We start from the raw sequence: 21,480 nt of genomic DNA on the forward strand, positions 1-21,480 counted from the left end.
TTTAAATTTTTTTTTCTTGGGTGAATTTGCATGATGCCACTCCATTGACTGCCTCTTCGTCTCTGGTGAAAAATGATGGAGCCATGTTTCATTACCTGTCACAATTCTTCCAAGAAATTCATCTCCACCATTCTCGTACTGTTCCAAAAGTTCGCTGCATACCGTTTTTCTTGTTTCTTTGTGAGCCACTGTCAACATCCTGGGAAACCACCTGGCACAAACCTTTTTTAACGCCAACAGTTTCAGTATTCTGCAAACACTTTCTTCTCCTATCCCAACGTAGCGTGACAATTCGTTCACTGTGATGCGTCTGTCAGAAGACACCAATTCGTTAATTCTCTGCACATTGTCTGGAGCGTGTGCAGTACGAGGCCTGCCGCTTTCATACTGTAACTTGCTTGCCCACCGACTAACTGTACTGCGATCGACTGCAGCATCTCCATACAACTTTTTCAACCCCTTCTGGATGTTTCCCACTGTCTCGTTTTCACCGGACAGAAAATCTGTGACAGCACGTTGCTTCTGACGAAAGTCAAGTGTAGCAGCCATCTTGAAGACATGCTGTGACGGCGCCACTCACGGGAACAGGTTGAACTAAATTTGAAAACAAGCGGGAAGGATGTATCTACACACTGTAAAACTTTCACACATGCAGAATGAAAACTGTATTTTTATAAAAATAGTGTGCATTTCTTTTGGAGTGACCCTAGTACAATTTCAATAAGGTTGGTAACATAGAATATACTTGTCTTAATCCTTTTCTAGTTTCAAAACTTTCTGATATCTTAATGCCAAACTTCGCAACTGCCTCACATTGGCGATACATTCTTTCCATCAAATCTACTGACGCACTGCTAATATAATTTGTTACAATTTACTGTAACATGATGGACATTTTGGAACAATTTTGCTGTAAAATGAAGCAATTTGTTACAATTTTACTGTAACATAGTGATTATAGGGAGGTGAAATTTCATGTAGTCTCCACTGTGCAATAGCATAAGACGACGTTTTGTACTGTAAAGTTAAACTAATACCCTAAAATGGGTAACAAATCATGTTTGGCTGACTTTGATATCGGATTTACCTGAATTAAGACGAATTTTTGACAATTTTAGATGTAGGAATCGTGGCGCTTACTTTGGCACAAAAATCAAAATCTTCTCATTGATAAGTGACCTTCAAGCTGCAAGTTAGATCAGCAGGAATGCCGATGTATGTTTTGTAGTACTATAGAACACATTTTTATGTATTTTTTTAATATGTGGTGCAAAGACTGAATGATATTCATAAACCAGTTGTTTATTTCATTAGTACAAATGAATGAGCTATATGTGTTTTCATAAGTAATACAGACAATTTGGATGTGAAATACTTTATTTGAGAGTCCATGGTGCCTTGTAAAATGTGGTGCAATAATCGAAGTTTGGTCATCATCAGTGTACCGAAACCTGTAAGTTTCATCAGTAGTGCCAATATTTGAGTCATGTGTTCTTCTATGTTACAGAAGAAAAAATTACGACTGTAAAGCCATATATATTTTCTGCTGGAAATATTACGTATTTTGAGCAACACTTTTAGTTTGGTATGAAGATCGAATTTTCGATTGTGATCAGAGATCTGCAGTTATGATTACATACCACGATATGCAACCTGTGTGTGTGTGTGTGTGTGTAAAACCTTGTTCGATCATTGTCTTTGGCAATTTTTGCATTCGTATGCCATGCATTGTGAAAGTCTCCTTGCGTATTACAAAAACATGCAGTTAAAGTGATACACCACAATTAGGATTTAGTAAAAAAAAAAAAAAAAAAAAAAAAAAGGAAAACGTTTGCCCTTCCTAAATGATGCATAGTCAGTTCGTTTCGTTAGCCTTTGGCTATGATGTAGTTTACATTTCGCATTATGATTAGATTTTGGTATTATTTAGTGGTAGATTACGAAAATACAGTCTGTAAACGTTTCCGAGCCTGGTGAATGTCGCAGCCTTCCTCAAAAGTTGGTTGTGTATATAACCTCGAGTAGGCCTAGATCAAATGTAATAAAAAGATATATTAGCTTGTCAATACCATCGATTATATTTTTCTAGTATAGAACGTGATGCATTACATTCTTCATCTTCCCGCTCTCGCTGCTTAAAATGTTTCATGGTGATGTGATGCGTTAGTAAACACATTAAAATTTTTTGACATCAACTTGAGACATGAGAATAGTGTAGGTTACCCCTTTACATACACTGAAATAAGCGTGAACGTAACATTTAAATCTTCACATAAACACTGTGTGTATGTGTGTGTGTGTGTGTGTGTGTTTGTGTAAGTGTTGTTATGCTATTCACTCCTAAAATGATACTTGGTCATATTTGTTGATTTAAGCCAAGAATGGAATGTCAGCTGCACATCACATGGTTTTCTATAGTTATAGGACAATTTTGTTAGGGAATTAGCGTCATGGCAATTAACTGGGGAGTTCCTAGTCAAGCTTTACGTGTCAAGTACATGTCATACGTTCATCCCAATCTTTCACTAACCGACGTTAATTTACACTGCTTATTTGTTTGTGTCAGCTATCACTTCTTGCGTGCAAATCACAGTATTCTAGCCAACATATGTTTCGTGCAAATCAGGTGAGTTTTTACTCAAACCCTTATTTAGGCACAAGAATGAAATGTCAACTGTCTGCTTAGAACGTTATTTTTTAGTCATATACAACAACGTAAACACGGGAATAGCATGGGGACAGTTACCGTACTATAAGACGCACTGTTATCTTCGAAAAATTGCCTAAAAATTCAGGTGCTTCCTATGTTGTTGTTCTTGTGGTCTTCAGTCCTGAGACTGGTTTGATGCAGCTCTCCATGCCACTCTATCCTGTGCAAGCTTCTTCATCTCCCAGTATCTACTACAACCTACATCCTTCTGAATCTGTACAGTGTATTCATCTCTTGGTCTCCCTCTACGATTTTTACCCTCCGCGCTGCCCTCCAATACTAAATTGGTGATCCCTTGATGCCTCGGAACATGTCCTACCAACCGATCCCTTCTTCTGGTCAAGTTGCGCCACAAACTTCTCTTCCCCCAATCCTATTTAATACCTCCTCATTAGTTATATGATCTACCCATCTAATCTTCATCATTCTTCTGTAGCACCACATTTCGAAAGCTTCTATTCTCTTCTTGTCCAAACTAGTTATCGTCCATGTTTCACTTCCATACATGGCTACGCTCCATACAAATACTTTCAGGAACGACTTCCTGACACTTAAATCTACCGGGTGATCAAAAAGTCAGTATAAATTTGAAAACAGAATAAATCACGAAATAATGTAGATAGAGAGGCAAAAATTGACACACATGCTTGGAATGACATGGGGTTTTATTAGAACAAAAAAAAAGTATTGCTAGAGGCGTGAAAGATCTCTTGCGCTCGTCGTTTGGTGATGATCGTGTGCTCAGCCGCCACTTTAGTCATGCTAGGCCTACCAGGTCCCCAGACCTCAGTCTCTGCAATTATTGGTTTTGGGGTTACCTGAAGTCGCAAGTGTATCGTGATCGACCGACATCTCTAGGGATGCTGAAAGACAACATCCGATGCAAGTGCCTCACCATAACTCCGGACATTCTTTACAGTGCTATTCACAACATTATTCCTCGACTACAGCTATTGAAGAGGAATGATGGTGGACATATTGAGCATTTCCTGTAAAGAACATCATCTTTGCTTTGTCTTACTTTGTTTGCTATTTTGATCAGATGAAGCGACATCTCTCGGACATTTTTTAAACTTTTGTACTTATTTCGTTCTAATAAAACCCCATGTCATCCCAAGCATGTGTGTCAATTTTTACCTCTCTATCTACAATATTCCGTGATTTATTCTGTTTTCAAATTTATACTGACTTTTTGATCATCCGGTATACTCGATGTTAACAAATTTCTCTTCTTCAGAAACGCTTTCCTTGCCATTGCCAGTCTACATTTTATATCCTCTCTACTTCGACCATCATCAGTTATTTTGCTCCCTAAATAGCAAAACTCCTTTACTACTTTAAGTGTCTCATTTCCTAATCTAATTCCCTCAGCATCACCAGACTTAATTCGACTACATTCCATTATCCTCGTTTTGCTTTTGTTGATTTTCAACTTATATCCTCCTTTCAAGACGCTATCCATTCCATTCAACTGCTCTTCCAAGTCCTTTGCTGTCTCTGACAGAATTACAATGTCATCGGCGAACCTCAAAGTTTTTAATTCTTCTCCATAGATTTTAATACCTACTCCGTATTTTTCTTTTGTTTCCTTCACTGCTTGCTGAATATACAGATTGAATAACATCGGGGATAGGCTACAACCCTGTCTCACTCCCTTCCCAACCACTGCTTCTATTTCATGCCCCTCGACTCTTATAACCGCCATCTGTTTTCTGTACAAATTGTAAATAGCCTTTCGCTCCCTGTATTTTACCCCTGCCACCTTCAGGATTTGAAAGATAATATTCCAGTCAACATTGTCAAAAGCTTTCTCTAAGTCTACAAATACTAGAAACGTAGGTTTGCCTTTCCTTAATCTTTCTTCTAAGATAAGTCGTAGGGTCAGTATTGCCTCACGTATTCCAATATTTCTACGTAATCCAAACTGATCTTCCCCGAGGTCAGCTTCTACCCGTTTTCCCATTCGTCTGTAAAGAATTCGCGTTAGTATTTTGCATCCGTGACTTACTAAACTGATTGTTCGGTAATTTTCACATCTGTCAACACCTGCTTTCTTTGGTATTGGAATTATTACATTCTTCTTGAAGTCTGAGGGTATTTCGCCTGTCTCATACATCTTGCTCACCAGATGGTAGAGTTTTGTCAGGACTGGCTCTCCCAAGGCCATCAGTAGTTCTATAGGAATGTTGTCTACTCCCGGGGCATTGTTTCGACTCAGGTCTTTCAGTGGTCTGTCAAACTCTTCACGCAGTATCGTATCTCCCATTTCATCTTCATCTACATCGTCTTCCATTTCCATAATATTGTCCTCAAGTACATTGCCCTTGTATAGACCCTCTATATACTCCTTCCACCTTTCTGCTTTCCCTTCTTTGCTTATAACTGGGCTTCCATCTGAGCTCTTGATATTCATACAAGCGGCTCTCTTTTCTCCAAAGGTCTCTTCAATTTTCCAGTAGGCAGTATCTATCTTACCCCTAGTGAGATAAGTCTCTACATCCTTCCATTTGTCCTCTAGCCATCGCTGCTTAGCCATTTTGCACTTCCTGTCGATCTCATTTTTGAGATGTTTGTATTCCTTTTTGCCTGCTTCATTTACTGCATTTTTATATTTTCTCCTTTGATCAGTTAAATTCAATATTTCTTCTGTTACCCAAGGATTTCTACTAGCCCTCGTCTTTTTACCTATTTGATCATCTGCTGCCTTCACTACTTCTTCTCTCAAAGCTATCCATTCTTCTTCTACTGTATTTCTTTCCCCCCATTCTTGTCAATTGTTCCATTATGCTCTGCCTGAAACTCTGTACAACCTCTGCTTTAGTCAGTTTATCCAGGGCCCATCTCCTTAAATTCCCACTTTTTTGCAGTTTCTTCGGTTTTAATCTACAGTTCATAACCAATAGATTGTGGTCAGAGTCCACATCTGCCCCTGGAAATGTCCTACAATTTAAAACCTGATTCCTAAATCTCTGTCTTACCATTACATAATCTATCTGAAACCTGTCAGTATCTCCAGGCTTCTTCCATATATACAACCTTCTTTTATGGTTCGTGAACCAAGTGTTAGCTATGATTAAGTTGTGCTCTGTGCAAAATTCTATCAGGCGGCTTCCTCTTTCATTTCTTATCCCCAATCCATATTCACCTACCACGTTTCCTTCTCTCCCTTTTCCTACTCTTGAATTCCAGTCACCCATGACTACTAAATTTTCGTCTCCCTTCACTACCTGAATAATTTCTTTTATCTCATCATACATTTCATCAATTTCTTCGTCATCTGCACAGCTAGTTGGCATATAAACTTGTACTACTGTAGTAGGCGTGGGCTTAGTGTCTATCTTGGCCACAATAATGCGTTCACTATGCTGTTTGTAGTAGCTTACCCGCACTCCTATATTTTTATTCATTATTTAACCGACTCCTGCATTACCCCTATTTGATTTTGTATTTATGTGCTTCCTATATTTATGTGCTTCCTATATCCGAAATTAACAGAAGAATGTCCAGTGTTTGATTTAAAATTCCCGCCAGTCTTAAAAATGCCCATATACTCGATGACGCGGGAAACCCATCTCTGTCCGGCAACATGGGATTCAACTGGCAACACCAGTGCACCGATGCGATGAACATGAGTTGCCGGGATTCGCAAGCTTGTTAACACTTTCTGCCTCCCGCCCCTCCGTCACAATCCAGAACATTATCTAGCCTGTGACACGTCATTGCAGTCTGTGGCGCCAGTAAACTTGAATTAAAAGTGAGTTGTGTTGTTGGTAACAGTATAACATCTTCTTTAAGTAGTTAGTTTCATAATGGAAGAAAATATGAGGTATCCATATGACCCATGCTACAAATTGAAAGTAACAGCATATAAAGAACAACATGGAAAGAAAGAAGCTGAGCGGAATTTCGTCCCTCCACCAACAGAAAACACCATTCACAATTGGTGGGTTAGTAAAGAAGAGCTGAAAAAAATGAGGAAGACTGAATGTGCAAATAGATGATTGAATGCAAAATGCCCAACAGTAGAAGATGACGATTTTAGGGGTTTTAAAGGTCAGTTCGGTGTTATAAACTAAGAATTTTTTTTAAGTCTGGCTTTGCAGTCTGATAATAAACATGACAAAATTGCTATATAAAATGTTTAAAAATTTAGGTGTGTCTTATTGTGTGTAGCGTCGTATAGTCCCTAAAATACTGTAATTGCCGGCCGCTGTGACCAAGCGGTTCTAGGCGCTTCAGTCAGGAACCGCGCTGCTGCTACGGTCGCAGGTTCGAATCCTGCCTCGGGCATGGATGTGTGTGATGTCCTTAGGTTAGTTAGGTTTAATTACTTCTACGTCTAGGGGACTGATGACCTCAGATGTTAAATCCCGTAGTGCTTAGAGCCGTTTGAAACATTTTTTTAATACGGTAATTTGAGAACACACAGTCATGTTTTAGATATCAATTTGGGCAGGTAAGTGTCAGTGTGAAAATAATATTGTGACACTTGGCATTTTTCTGTTGCTGGCGTATTTTTCCAGATATTTTAATGCGAAGATAATATTGTGACATTTAAGAAGCATCATGTAATTTACAGAATAATTAAATATGTTCAAATATTTAATCTGAAGGTGCGTTGTTCCTTACACCAATTGGGATACATAGCTAGAACTATGAACGTCAACAAATAATGCTTAAGATGCACGTTCACGCCATAAACATTGTGTGTATGTGTGTGTGTGTGTGTGTGTGTGTGTGTGTTGGCTCTGAGCACTATGGGACTCAGCTGCTGTGGTCATCAGTCCTCCTCTAGAACTTAGAACTACTTAAAACTAACTAACCTAAGGACATCACACACATCCATGCCCGAGGCAGGATTCGAACCTGCGACCGTAGCAGTCGCACAGTTCCGGACTGCGCGCCTAGAACCGCGAGACCACCGCAGTGTGTGTGTGTGTGTGTGTGTATCAGAGACAGAGAGAGAGAGAGAGAGAGAGAGAGAGAGAGCGAGTTAAGGTTATGTAATTTTTTGAAAACGGTATGGTATTTGCAATTTTTTTTGGGCATGGCATCTTTTTTACGCAATTCAGACGAAGAACACGAATTTTTTATGGTGTGTGCACCTTAGAAATGTTAGGTACAGCAAGGAAATACAGAGTTGGAGATAATATATTGTCATATATTTCTAAACATGGTCCAAGATAAATCAGATACTTTTGAATATGGAAGGTACGTAATGACTCACTGTTTCATTTTAATGGCTGCTAAAATACTAGGCTGTGATTGGTAGATCTAGATATATGTATAGTCTTAAAAGATTTCTGGTTGGCCAAGGGGTATGTCTTAGAATGAAGTGGACAATAATATGATCGGTCGGTGAAATACTGGCCTGTTATTTGCGGAGGGAAGAACAGACGAGTGAGAGAGAGAGAAAGGTAAGGGGGAGCGAGACGTGGCTTGTGACATCATGATGACGTTATCGTAGACAGGGGAAGGGGGTAGTTTCACTGTCACGTTTGGTGATCTTTATGCTGCAATAAGTGATCTGAATAGTAGGTAGTTACACTACTGTTATCGATGGAGAATCATAGAATTTGGTTCAAACAAAGTTAGTTTCACTTCTCTGTCACTGTACACGTTTTTTTTGTCCAAAAAGGTCACATGTAATTTGGGTAGTTACAACATTACAAGACAGCTTTGAGAAACAAGTAATGTTCCACAAGAGATATAGCTGCTGCCGAAAATAAGGGAGTTGTACAATGAATAAGTTTTGTTTCCTCAGAAGCATAAATTGTGGACTAAATACTTTATATGTTGCATACTTGGCCTTAAGTTTCTGTAATTTGTTAAGCATTAGCCGTCGCCCCTGTAGCAATGAAGCATGTATAAATCAGACGTTCGTTTTTCTAATAGGTGGCTGGATCACACGCGCTCACTTATTAGTGCTTTCACGCGCTGCCGAGGTGACTGCTGTGTCTTTCCATAATAACAGCCCGATGGCGTTGTCTTTGCAACCGCTACGTCTCCGTTGCGTCGGCCAAAGTCGCTGTCAGCTGCGTGTCTATAGTGTGGTGCAAGGCTAGATATGACATGCACTTTTGTTATTGATTAAGTTCTGGGAGTACATGAAGTGGCTTCTATCTCGATCAGTCACTCGTTAGGTTAGTGTTGTTTAACGTCCCGTCGACAACGAGGTCATTAGAGACGGAGCGCAAGCTCGGGTTAGGGAAGGATGGGGAAGGAAATCGGCCGTGCCCTTTCAAAGGAACCATCCCGGCATTTGCCTGAAACGATTTAGGGAAATCACGGAAAACCTAAATCAGGATGGCTGGAGACGGGATTGAACCGTCGTCCTCCCGAATGCAGTCACTCGTGAGCTTCCATGTGCACACTGCGTTAATTGCTGACTGTACAATTATAAGCGACTTAACAACGTTCCCTAAATTGTGCACTGCCACCGGAAAACGAGCGCTGTCGCTTTGTATTTTTTTTTTTCAAATAATAATACGTCAAAGCACATATTTACAGAAGTGTGACAGGATTTCTTGCATGGTTGTGAGTTTCGTGTGGAATTACTGTCTATTTTGTTTGGTGGTTGGCTGGTTATTTTTTCTTTATAATAATGGTCTGTCTGACTTCATTTCTGTCGCTTTGACGTGTTCATTGCTTGGATAAACAGTGCACGGTGAACAGTGACCCTTGTCTTAGCAGTGGCGCACACCAACAGCAAGTGGAGAAGTCAAAGTATGTTACACGAACCTGCACAAGCAATTGCTTGAATAAAGCGAAACCCTATGCGGACATTGCTCGATCTGCACAAACCACCATTCTGACCAGTGTAATTGTTTATGAGGGGCGTGCAACTCCAAATTGTTTACCTAAATGGATAAAGGGATAGTGCGTGCGTGTGTGTGTGTGTGTGTGTGTGTGTGTGTGTGTGTGTGTGTGTGTGTCTGTATGTGTGTGTGGTCTCCTCCACACCCCCAATCCTATAGGCATTTTTGAAACAGCCCATTTATCACACCCCCACCTGGAAATTCGTTAAAATTAAACAAGCTAGGGCTTATACTCAGAACGAGGAGTTAGGGGTATGATTAAGGTGTGACCTTGAACCCCTCATGATACCGACGCAGATGGGCACAATACCGTCCTCGCACTCGCCTTGTGTACTACTGCTTGCTACGTAAGAGTGCCCATGTTCTCAAGAAACTATAAGTTTACAGACAATAACATGGATAATCAAAATTTGAATACAATGCGTTCATTGTAAGTCACTCAAAATGAGTAGTGAAAATAACACATGGCAGTTTACATTACTGTTCCTCAAAACTAATAATTCTTTACACTGAGGAAGGTAATTATCTGATCGTAAATAGCTCTACATCTAAATCTGTCTATATTCTGTAAACCACTGAAGTGCACGGTACAGAGAACTTCCCACTGTGCCACATATTAGGGCTTGTTACCATTTCATTTGCGCCTGAAGAAAGATTATACGTGTGAATGCGCACTGGGATTAGTCTAAGTCAGGCCTCGTGATGCCTACGGAATTAATAAGCCAAAAAAATTTTTGTGTCTATAAAGACGAAAAACACTGCACTTGTGTCAGACGTTTAGTAATTGATAAAGTATTTTGATAGAAGTTTTGTTTAATACTTTTCTTACAATCGTAACTAATATTTCTTCTTCAAACCACACTAACATAAATTTCGCGAATCAGCAACGCAAAGCGAGCTTCTAGCTTTGTTCAGTTTCATTTCAGCGGCGTGTGAATTGAGGGAAGCTCGTAAAAGAAGAGAAACAAAGTGTTTCAGATGCGGTGCTATAGAAGGATGTTGAAAATTAGGTGGAATGACGAGATAAGAAATGAAGAGGGCGCCGGAAGAATAGGTGAACAAATCAACTTGTGGAAAATATTGAAACTGTATTGGAATATATCCAAAACATCTTTGAAGAAGTTGCGTACAAGGGCTACTCTGAGATAAAGACGTTGGCACAGGAGAGTAGTTTGTGACAGGCCGCATCAAACCAGTCAGCAGACAGAACATATGGTGAACACGCTTATGCAAGGCACACTAGTAAGGAAGAAGTACCTGAAACTCCACCCACTTCTTCAGAAGAGCGACTACCTTCTTCGCTCCGAACCAGTAGAAGGGGTGCAGAAGAAAGCTCGGAACGAGGGAGGCGAGTGCAGCGGTCATGTAGACGCTGCCATCATTGAAGTCTCGGTGTGTGATCAGGTAGCAGGCGACGAATGCCGCCAGGCCAGACACCACCAGGTAGCACCCCAGGGAGTACAGGAAGGCGCCAGAAGTTGGCCTGAACGCAGGACTCGCTGTGAAAACAGAAACTGTGTGTGAGATTACCTTCCGCTGTTTCATACATGTCAGTTCTCAGCAACAACGGTTAAAAAATGTTTGATCTGGAGACGTATGAGGGATGGTCATAAAGTGCATACTGTCATCGTGGAATACGACGGTAAGACTGAAAATATCTGCTAAATACGAGGGTCAATCCATGAGTCATGACAGCTACGGGGTTCAATCCATGAGTCATCACAGCTACCGTATATCGTGCGAAGACGTGGCATCACCGTAATCGCAGTAAATACACTGAAGAGCCAAAGAAACTGGTACACCTGCCTAATATCGTGTAGGATCCCGCGAACACTCAGAAGTGTCGCAACATGACGTGGCTTGTGCTTGACTAGTGTCTGAAGTAGTGCTGGAGGGAAGTGACACCACGAATCCTGCAGGGCTGTCCAAAAATCCGCAAGAATACGAGGGGGCGAAGATCTCCTCTGAACAGCACGTTGCAAGGAATCCCAGACATGGTCAATAATTTTCATGTCTGAGGAATTTCTGGACCAGTGGAAGTGTTTATACTGAGAAAAGTGTTCCTGGATGTGTGGGGTGTCGCACTGTCCTGCTGAGACTGCCCAAGTCCGGCGGAATGCACAATGGACACGAATGGATGCAGATGATCAGACAGGATGCATACGTATGTGTCACCTGTCAAGAGTCCTATCTAGACGTATTAGGGGTCCTATTGTAACCTCCCCCTCACTTATCGACCTTGTTGGTTGATTGAAGGTTTGCAGTCGTCGATCGGCGAGGTGCCGACAGTCACTCATTGTCGGCCGTCGCTGTTGCAGAAGCTGGATGTTGGCACGCCTTCTTCTCGATACGGTCACCAGGCGAAACGGGCTCTTGATGTGCGCCAGCTAATGCTTCCCGTCCGCGACACCGTGTCAGAAACCATCATAGCAAGTCGAGCGCAATTACATGCTGCCAAACCCCGAAAGCGCGGCAACTCGCGGGAGCGTCACACAACACACCTGCTCCACCGCCCTACTCCAGCCAGACTCTCTCTGCCCGCGCTCCATGCGGCAGAGTTAACACTACCAAAGATCCTAAACACTTTGGTTCTCCACACGACCTATCGATGTAATCGTTCGATAGCATAGTTTTCCCTAGGGCAGACCCAGCGTAAAAATACAAAAAATATTTACAAAAAAAACCAATTATACATCGACATAAATGCATATATATATATATATATATATATATATATATATATATAGTAAAACAATTACAATATATAAAGACAGAAATGTCATATCTTCAGGTAACAAAATAAGGAAAAAAATTTATAGTACAATAGATGGAAATAGGACGATATGCATTTCCGGCGTTACACTGTATCACTCCAACTGTACACGCCCACACCATTACAGAGCCTCCATCGGCTTGAACAGTCCCATGCTGACATGCAGGGTCCTTGGATTCATGAGGTTGTTACACGTCCACGCAGTTTCAAACGAGACTCGTCCGACCACGCAACTTCTTTCCAGTTATCAACAATCCAATGTCGGCGTTGACAGGACCAGGCGATGCGTAAAGCTTTGTGTCGTGCGGTCATCAAGGGTACACGAGTGGACCTTCGGCCCCGAAAGCCCATATCGATGATGTTTTGTTGAATGATTCGCACGCTGACACTTGTTGATGGCCCAGCATTGAAATCTGCAGCAATTTGCGGAAGGCTTGGACTTCTGTCACGTCGAAAGATTCTCTTCAGTCGCCGCAGGTCGTGTTGTTGCAGGATATTTTTCCGACCGCAGCGATGACGGGACCAGGCGATGCGTAAAGCTTTATGTCGTGCGGTCATCAAGGGTACACGAGTGGACCTTCGGCTCCGAAAGCCCATATCGATGATGTTTTGTTGAATGATTCGCACTCTGACACTTGTTGATGGCCCAGCATTGAAATCTGCAGCAATTTGCGAAAGGCTTGGACTTCTGTCACGTTGAAAGATTCTCTTCAGTCGCCGCAGGTCGTGTTGTTGCAGGATCTTTTTCCGCCCGCAGCTATGACGGGACCAGGCGATGCGTAAAGCTTTGTGTCGTGCGGTCATCAAGGGTACACGAGTGTACCCTCGGCTCCGAAAGCCCATATCGATGATGTTTTGTTGAATGATTCGCCCGCTGACACTTGTTGATGGCCCAGCATTGAAATCTGCAGCAATTTGCGAAAGGCTTGGACTTCTGTCACGTTGAAAGATTCTCTTCAGTCGCCGCAGGTCGTGTTGTTGCAGGATCTTTTTCCGCCCGCAGCTATGACGGGACCAGGCGATGCGTAAACTTTATGTCGTGCGGTCATCAAGGGTACACGAGTGGACCTTCGGCTCCGAAAGCCAATATCGATGATGTTTTGTTGAATGATTCGCACGCTGACACTTGTTGATGGCCCAGCATTGAAATCTGCAGCAATTTGCGAAAGGCTTGGACTTCTGTCACGTTGAAAGATTCTCTTCAGTCGCCGCAGGTCGTGTTGTTACAGGATCTTTTTCCGCCCGCAGCTATGACGGGACCAGGCGATGCGTAAAGCTTTGTGTCGTGCGGTCATCAAGGGTACACGAGTGGACCCTCGGCTCCAGAAGCCCATATCGATGATGTTTTGTTGAATGATTCGCCCGCTGACACTTGTTGATGGCCCAGCATTGAAATCTGCAGCAATTTGCGAAAGGCTTGGACTTCTGTCACGTTGAAAGATTCTCTTCAGTCGCCGCAGGTCGTGTTGTTGCAGGATCTTTTTCCACCCGCAGCTATGACGGGACCAGGCGATGCGTAAAGCTTTATGTCGTGCGGTCATCAAGGGTACACGAGTGGACCCTCGGCTCCGAAAGCCCATATCGAACATGTTTTGTTGAATGATTCGCACGCTGACACTTGTTGATGGCCCAGCATTGAAATCTGCAGCAATTTGCGAAAGTCTTGGACTTCCGTCACGTTGAAAGATTCTCTTCAGTCGCCGCAGGTCGTGTTGTTGCAGGATCTTTTTCCGCCCGCAGCTATGACGGGACCAGGCGATGCGTAAAGCTTTGTGTCGGGCGGTCATCAAGGGTACACGAGTGGACCCTCGGCTCCAGAAGCCCATATCGATGATGTTTTGTTGAATGATTCGCACGCTGATACTTGTTGATGGCCCAGCATTGAAATCTGCAGCAATTTGCGAAAGGCTAGGACTTCTGTCACGTTGAAAGATTCTCTTCAGTCGCCGCAGGTCGTGTTGTTGCAGGATCTTTTTCCGCCCGCAGCTATGACGGGACCAGGCGATGCGAAAAGCTTTATGTCATGCGGTCATCAAGGATACACGAGTGGTCCCTCGGCTCCGAAAGCCCATATCGATGATGTTTTGTTGAATGATTCGCACGCTGACACTTGTTGATGGCCCAGCATTGAAATCTGCAGCAATTTGCGAAAGGCTTGGACTTCCGTCACGTTGAAAGTTTCTCTTCAGTCGCCGCAGTTCGAGTTGTTGCAGGATCTTTTTCCGCCCGCAGCTATGACGGGACCAGGCGATGCGTAAAGCTTTATATCGTGCGGTCATCAAGGGTACACGAGTGGACCTTCGGCTCCAAAAGCCCATATCGATGATGTTTTGTTGAATGATTCGCCCGCTGACACTTGTTGATGGCCCAGCATTGAAATCTGCAGCAATTTGCGAAAGGCTTGGACTTCTGTCACGTTGAAAGATTCTCTTCAGTCGCCGCAGGTCGTGTTGTTACAGGATCTTTTTCCGCCCGCAGCGATGTCGGAGATTTGATGTTTTACCGGATTCCTGATATTCACGGTGCGTTCGTGTAATGGGCATACGGGAGTATCCCCGCTTCATCACTACTACGTAGATGCTGTGTCCCATCGCTTTTGCGCCTATTATAACACCACTTTAAAACTCACGTAAATCTTGATGAGCTGCCATTTTAGCAGCAGTAACCGATTAAAAACTGCGCCAGGTACTCGTTGTCTTGCATAGGCGTTGCCGTCCGCAGCGCCGTACTCTGCATGTTTCCATATCTCTGTATTTGAATACGCATGCCTATACCAGTTTCTTTGGCGCTTCAGTGTATATTCTAAAGCCTTGGGTCAACAATACCGAAATCAACCGACAGATTGCGACCGCATGCGAGGATGGCTCGGTACCGGCGCCTGAAACATTCAGCGTGAGCTTGGTCGTGCTACACGGTGGATATAAGCAAAGTGGGAAAGCGAAAATTGCATTTCTTGCTGGCAGACATGCCACTCAGTGTCATGAGGAACTACGAGCAGCTGTGGGTGACAAGGCGTTGGAAATTGGGTGAAGGCTTTCCTACGTGGGCGCCCAACAGCGACAGACTCGCTACGACCGACGTCTGTGCGTGCTGACCTGTTCGTAGCTGTTGTTGCGACAGTGTTTAAGGGGCTCCGGAAAGGCTCAAAATCATGAAAAGTTCAATTTTTACTTTTTTGCGTTTTCTGAATCTGCAAACTATTACCTTTTAATAGATATATAATTTATTCAATTCCGAAGACTACAACTATTTTTAAATTTTTTTTTGAAATGTGTTCTACATGGGCGTGACCCACTGTGGCGCTGTTAAACTGCTGTCAAACGGTGTTATTATTAACGTCCGTGTTCATCAGGTACATTTTAGTGATGTGAGATAAGGTATGTGTTGTGGCTAACCTGTGATGGTTCAATATATATCGCTGGTGTGATTGTCGATTGTTTCATGTTTATTTACTCTGTCGTTATCTCGAAAATATTCGTAATTAATTCTGTTTCTTGAGTCTCTGTTTTGTTGAAGTATAATAATGAGTAAAAGTAAAGTTATTAGAAATCCTCTGAAGGCTTTTAAGAAAAGGAGAAATGTTGTAAAGCCAAAGGTATGTGTTATTACTGTAAACAATAAAGACGATGAAAATTCCCAACATAGCTTGTGTCCCAAAGAAGAAGACAGTTGGTGTAAATATAACAAAGGATTGCTAACTGGTGAAGTGTACACTCATAAGCATAGTCTGCCTCATGCAATAATGGAGGTGATAAAACCTATTTTCAGAGACTTAGCAGCACCTGGACTGTTGAAAAAGTGTATTCACGGAAAAACTCAAAACCCCAATGAAAGTGTAAATAGTGTTATATGGTCGAGAATCCACAAGACTGTATTTGTTGGAATAGAAACACTTCACTTTGGTGTGTATGATGCTGTTGCGACTTTCAATGATGGCAACATTGTAAGGTGCAAGGTATTTGGAAATATGGGAATAAAGATAGGTTCTAACATGGTACGAGCGATGCTTGCTTTAGACAAGGAACGCCTTCGGGCTGCAGACAGGGCTGTAACGAGTCTAGAAATACAAGCAAGAGTAAACAGGAGGAGGAACAAGAGGAAGCTGGAGGAGGAGTTTGCAGAGGATGAAGATAATCCATCCTATGGACCTGGAATGCACTAAAAAGTTAATCCAATCTTTGTCGCTCGATTCACAAAACTTTTATTTTCTCATACTAATTACATGTTTTGTAAGGATCTTCCAAACATATTTGTTTCAAACTTTCAGTAAATGTTACACAGTACCTTCTGCATAATTTAACACAGCCTTTTTCCAAAAAACTATATATTTTTGAATATATAAATAAAAAATTGCCAAAAAATGTTGTGAATTTTCATTACAATTGAAAAAAAATCATCTTTAATAACTGAACTAAAATTTTGTAAAATCCCTGTGTTAAGTTGTAGCCCATATTCCAATAAATAATCTGTAAAAAGTTCAACTTCCTACCTCAAATACTTTGTGAGGAAAGATGTAATTTATAAGCGTTATTTTAACATTGCAAGTATAGGGCGTTCCGGAGCCCCTTAACACAGGACAGACGTTGGGCTGTGCAGGAATTAATGACACGGACGGGTTTGTCCAGCATTTTACGGTAGGACTTGAATGTGCCCAAGAAGTGTTCAAAATCGGTGCCACACCAATTAACAGAGGTACAGAAGTGGACGCCATGCGAGACCAACCGTATCAACTTGGAGCGATTTCAGATGGAGGGGAATGACTTGTTCAGACGCATTATGACCTAAGCACGAGCTTATGAACCAAAATTGACCAAAATTGAAGACCCAATCAGCAAAATGGCGTTATCTAGGTTCAGGACGAAGACGCTAGGCGCCACAGAATCCATCAACTACCGAGCTCATGCTCATTCCGGTGTATGACAGCCACGGTATGATGGAGTGTTACCCAGTTAGCTACGTCCTAGCCGTCAATACCCAGTATTACAGCAAGTTTCCGCTGTACCATCTACTACGTACACTTTGGCGAAAACGTCCGGCACTGTTGGATAACGCAGTCATACTTCATGATAACGCTACAGCCCACACTGCAGACCTCATGAAGAATTGTGCACAGGGGTGCTGGTGGGAAATCCTCCCCCACCCAACCCTCTCATTAGGACTCAGTCCGTGCGACTTCGACCTCGTCCTACAACAGAAGAAACCGTTGAGTGGAAAGCGATTTGCAAACAGGGGAGATATCATTATCGGCATTTCGGCGATAGGCTGCACACATTATTGACAATACCAATGGCTTTCAACGGCTTCCACATCATCGTTGGTAATGCTGTGTGAATGCATTGGGGGACTCTTTTTCACGACAGTAGTTGATTCTGATTTACTTTTGTTCCATTTGTACTCGTGCACAACTAATTTACACGGAGTTCCAATGCGTCAGAAACCCTATTTTATGTTGGCATTCGGAAACACATTGCCTTACCGGTTCAATGCACATCGTGGAATTCCTAAATTGTCGGATTATCGCAAGATATACTACGAGGGCAGTTCAATAAGTAATGCAACACATTTTTTTCTGAAACAGGGGTTGTTTTATTCAGCATTGAAATACACCAGGTTATTCCCCAATCTTTTAGCTACACAACACTATTTTTCAACGTAATCTCCATTCAATGCTACGGCCTTACGCCACCTTGAAAAGAGGGCCTGTATGCCTGCACGGTACCATTCCATTGGTCGATGTCGGAGCCAACGTCGTACTGCATCAATAACTTCTTCATCATCCGCGTAGTGCCTCCCACGGATTGTGTCCTTCATTGGGCCAAACATATGGAAATCCGACGGTGCGAGATCGGGGCTGTAGGGTGCATGAGGAAGAACAGTTCACTGAAGTTTTGTGAGCTCCTCTCGGGTGCGAAGACTTGTGTGAGGTCTTGCGTTGTCATGAAGAAGGAGAAGTTCGTTCTGATTTTTGTGCCTACGAACACGCTGAAGTCGTTTCTTCAATTTCTGAAGAGTAGCACAATACACTTCAGAGTTGATCGTTTGAACATTGGGGAAGGACATCGAACAGAATAACCCCTTCAGCGTCCCAGAAGACTGTAACCATGACTTTACCGGCTGAGGGTATGGCTTTAAACTTTTTCTTGGTAGGGGAGTGGGTGTGGCGCCACTCCATTGATTGCCGTTTTGTTTCAGGTTCGAAGTGATGAACCCATGTTTCATCGCCTGTAACAATCTTTGACAAGAAATTGTCACCCTCAGCCACATGACGAGCAAGCAATTCCGCACAGATGGTTCTCCTTTGCTCTTTATGGTGTTCGGTTAGACAACGAGGGAGCCAGCGGGAACAAACCTTTGAATATCCCAACTGGTGAACAATTGTGACAGCACTACCAACAGAGATGTCAAGTTGAGCACTGAGTTGTTTGATGGTGATCCGTCGATCATCTCGAACGAGTGTGTTCGCACACTCCGCCATTGCAGGAGTCACAGCTGTGCACGGCCGGCCCGCACGCGGGAGATCAGACAGTCTTGCTTGACCTTGCGGCAATGAAGACACACGCTTTGCCCAACGACTCACCGTGCTTCTGTCCACTGCCAGATCACCGTAGACATTCTGCAAGCGCCTATGAATATCTGAGATGCCCTGGATTTCCGCCAAAAGAAACTCGATCACTGCCCGTTGTTTGCAACGCACATCCGTTACAGACGCCATTTTAACAGCTCCGTGCAGTGCTGCCACCTGTCGGAAGTCAATGAAACTATACGAGACGAAGCGGGAATGTTTGAAAATATTCCACAAGAAATTTTCGGTTTTTTCAACCAAAATTGGCCGAGAAAAAAAATGTGTTGCATTACTTATTGAACTGCCCTCGTATATTTACCGTAGCTTATGGAATGACTCTCGTATGTTTTTCTAATTTATTACAACAGCAGTTTACAATATCATTTTTCAGTGTATTCACCCAGATTTTCAGCGCACTTTTCCATCGTTGCAAAACGTTTCCAATATCTTACATGCATTTCTGATAGGACAGACACTGTATATGATCCACGGTTATATGAAATAATTGGAAATTATAGTGACATACGAAAAATAGTTCCAGACCAGGACTTAAAACTGATTTCTTACTTTGGCTATCCATGCATGCTCCCCAGACTGACCCAAACTTTCATATGTCACACTGTGTACATCCTTACATCGTGAACAGTGTCTGTTCTTTCAGACATGCATGTAATCATTACAGACCTAGACAGGCACACTACGATAACAACACTGGTTTTGATTCCTTGTTGTATCATTCTTATTTTTACGGGAATCCAAGAAATGTGACTAGCATTAGGCTATGATATTAGGATGCAGACATTGTGACATATGGAACTTTGGAGAGCATGCAAGGACAGACGCGGTAAGCGGGAAATCCGGCACAAATTTTCACTACTGATTACTAGATCTATACCTATAAACATGTTTTTCGGAGGAACAGCAAGTCACACTTCCTTCACCTCATCATTGGAGGTGAATCGGTGACCTCTTAAGTCATATTTAGTCCTACCAAACAGTCTTAAATCTGGCTGGGCGAGGTCAGGAATGTATGCACGATGCTTCAGTGCCTCGAAATGCGTATTATGAAGAGTATGAATGGCGTGCGTGGCCCTGTATGGAGGCGTGTTGTCACGTAAAAAACGAACGCCGTTTGCCAACACAGCTCGGCGTCTGCTTCGAATTGCGGGTTTCAACGCATTACAGACCATTTCATTATACCGTTGACTCTTTACTATTGACCCCTTTCCATTCAGTGCCCCAAACTTAGCCCACGTACGTCGTATTTTGTTTGCCGTTTCATACTCAGTCACAGACTTCTCAAATTTCTGTTACGAGGCATCAGCAGTAGGTGTCACCTTGTTGCTTGTTCGGCCACTTTTCGGTCACTGTTGAACTGTTCAGTCTACTGGTAAACATTTAGCTTTGGAATTACATTGCCCCCGTATTGTGCTGAAAGTCTCCTATGGATTCCACCTCCTAATACACTTTCGGATCACAAAAATACCAACTGCAAAATGCTGGTACACGTTGTATAAACGGGAACGGGTGCAACAATGCTTAGTTTCGCAAGAATGCAAAGCGAAGCCATGTGACAAGTTACAGTCTATGGTTCGGTAGTTTTGGTACAGTACATAAATGATATGATAAATGGTAGGATTACCGGCAGTATTGGTAACATTTGTAGGGGAAACAACACAAATGAATGTGTGAGAGAGAAGCTGGAAGCAGACAACTTCTTCTTGTTTGTTTGTTTCACACATAATTAGAACTGCACATCATTCAGTGTTAGTCCCTTACGTACTTTATATCCTTACAAAAAAATAAATTGCATTTTATAAGTGATAAAAATTACCTGATCGCGTAACTTATGCGTTTTTATGCAACCAAAGCAACTGTTTTTGATGCAAGTACAGTTTACATGCACAGACATAAAAAATCTCTATAATTATTATTGCCGGTTCTGGGCGCTACAGTCTGGAGCCGAGCGACCGCTACGGTCGCAGGTTCGAATCCTGCCTCGGGCATGGATGTGTGTGATGTCATTAGGTTAGTTAGGTTTAATTAGTTCTAAGTTCTAGGCGACTGATGACCTCAGACGTTAAGTCGCATAGTGCTCAGAGCCATTTGAACCATATTATTGCCGGCCGCTGTGGCCGAGCAGTTCTAGGGGCTTCAGTCCGGAACCACGTGGCTGCTACGGTCGCAGGTTCGAATTCTACCTCGGGCATGGATGTGTGTGATGTCCTTAGGTTAGTTAGGTTTAGGTAGTTCTAAGTTTAGGGGATGATGACCTCAGATGTTAAGACCCACAGTGCTTAGGGCCATTTGAACCAATTATTATTGTTATTTTTGTACTCAGTAGAACTTCCTTTATCGTGATCAAATGCAAGAGTTTCCAGTTATTACTGATAAGTGTGAAGTTGTTTATGAATAACAGAAACATGTTTTACATAAGCTCGATGAAGTATTGAAGCGATGTTTGCTATGTTTTTGTTGTTTTAATTACTACTTTAGGAAATTGCGTTTTCTGAATACTGTTTCTTGTTTTTAATACAACATCCCTCTGTTTCAAGTTACAAACCAACAATTTTCGAATAAAAACTGAATTAATCGTTGAGAATATCAATTTTGCTGT

General features: G+C 42.4%; 1 protein-coding gene across 1 annotated transcript in view; it reads right to left on the bottom strand.

The window, feature by feature from the left end:
- Positions 1-21,480, bottom strand: part of LOC126260727 (gustatory and odorant receptor 24-like) — a 41,252-nt gene that overhangs the window by 14,439 nt on the left and 5,333 nt on the right. The window contains exon 2 of the mRNA XM_049958065.1: positions 10,786-11,027. Coding sequence (XP_049814022.1) covers positions 10,786-11,027 — 242 coding nt within the window. The remainder of the gene's footprint in view (positions 1-10,785; positions 11,028-21,480) is intronic.

This window comes from Schistocerca nitens, chromosome 5, assembly GCF_023898315.1.
Source record: "Schistocerca nitens isolate TAMUIC-IGC-003100 chromosome 5, iqSchNite1.1, whole genome shotgun sequence".
Classification (NCBI taxonomy): Eukaryota; Metazoa; Arthropoda; class Insecta; order Orthoptera; family Acrididae; genus Schistocerca; species Schistocerca nitens.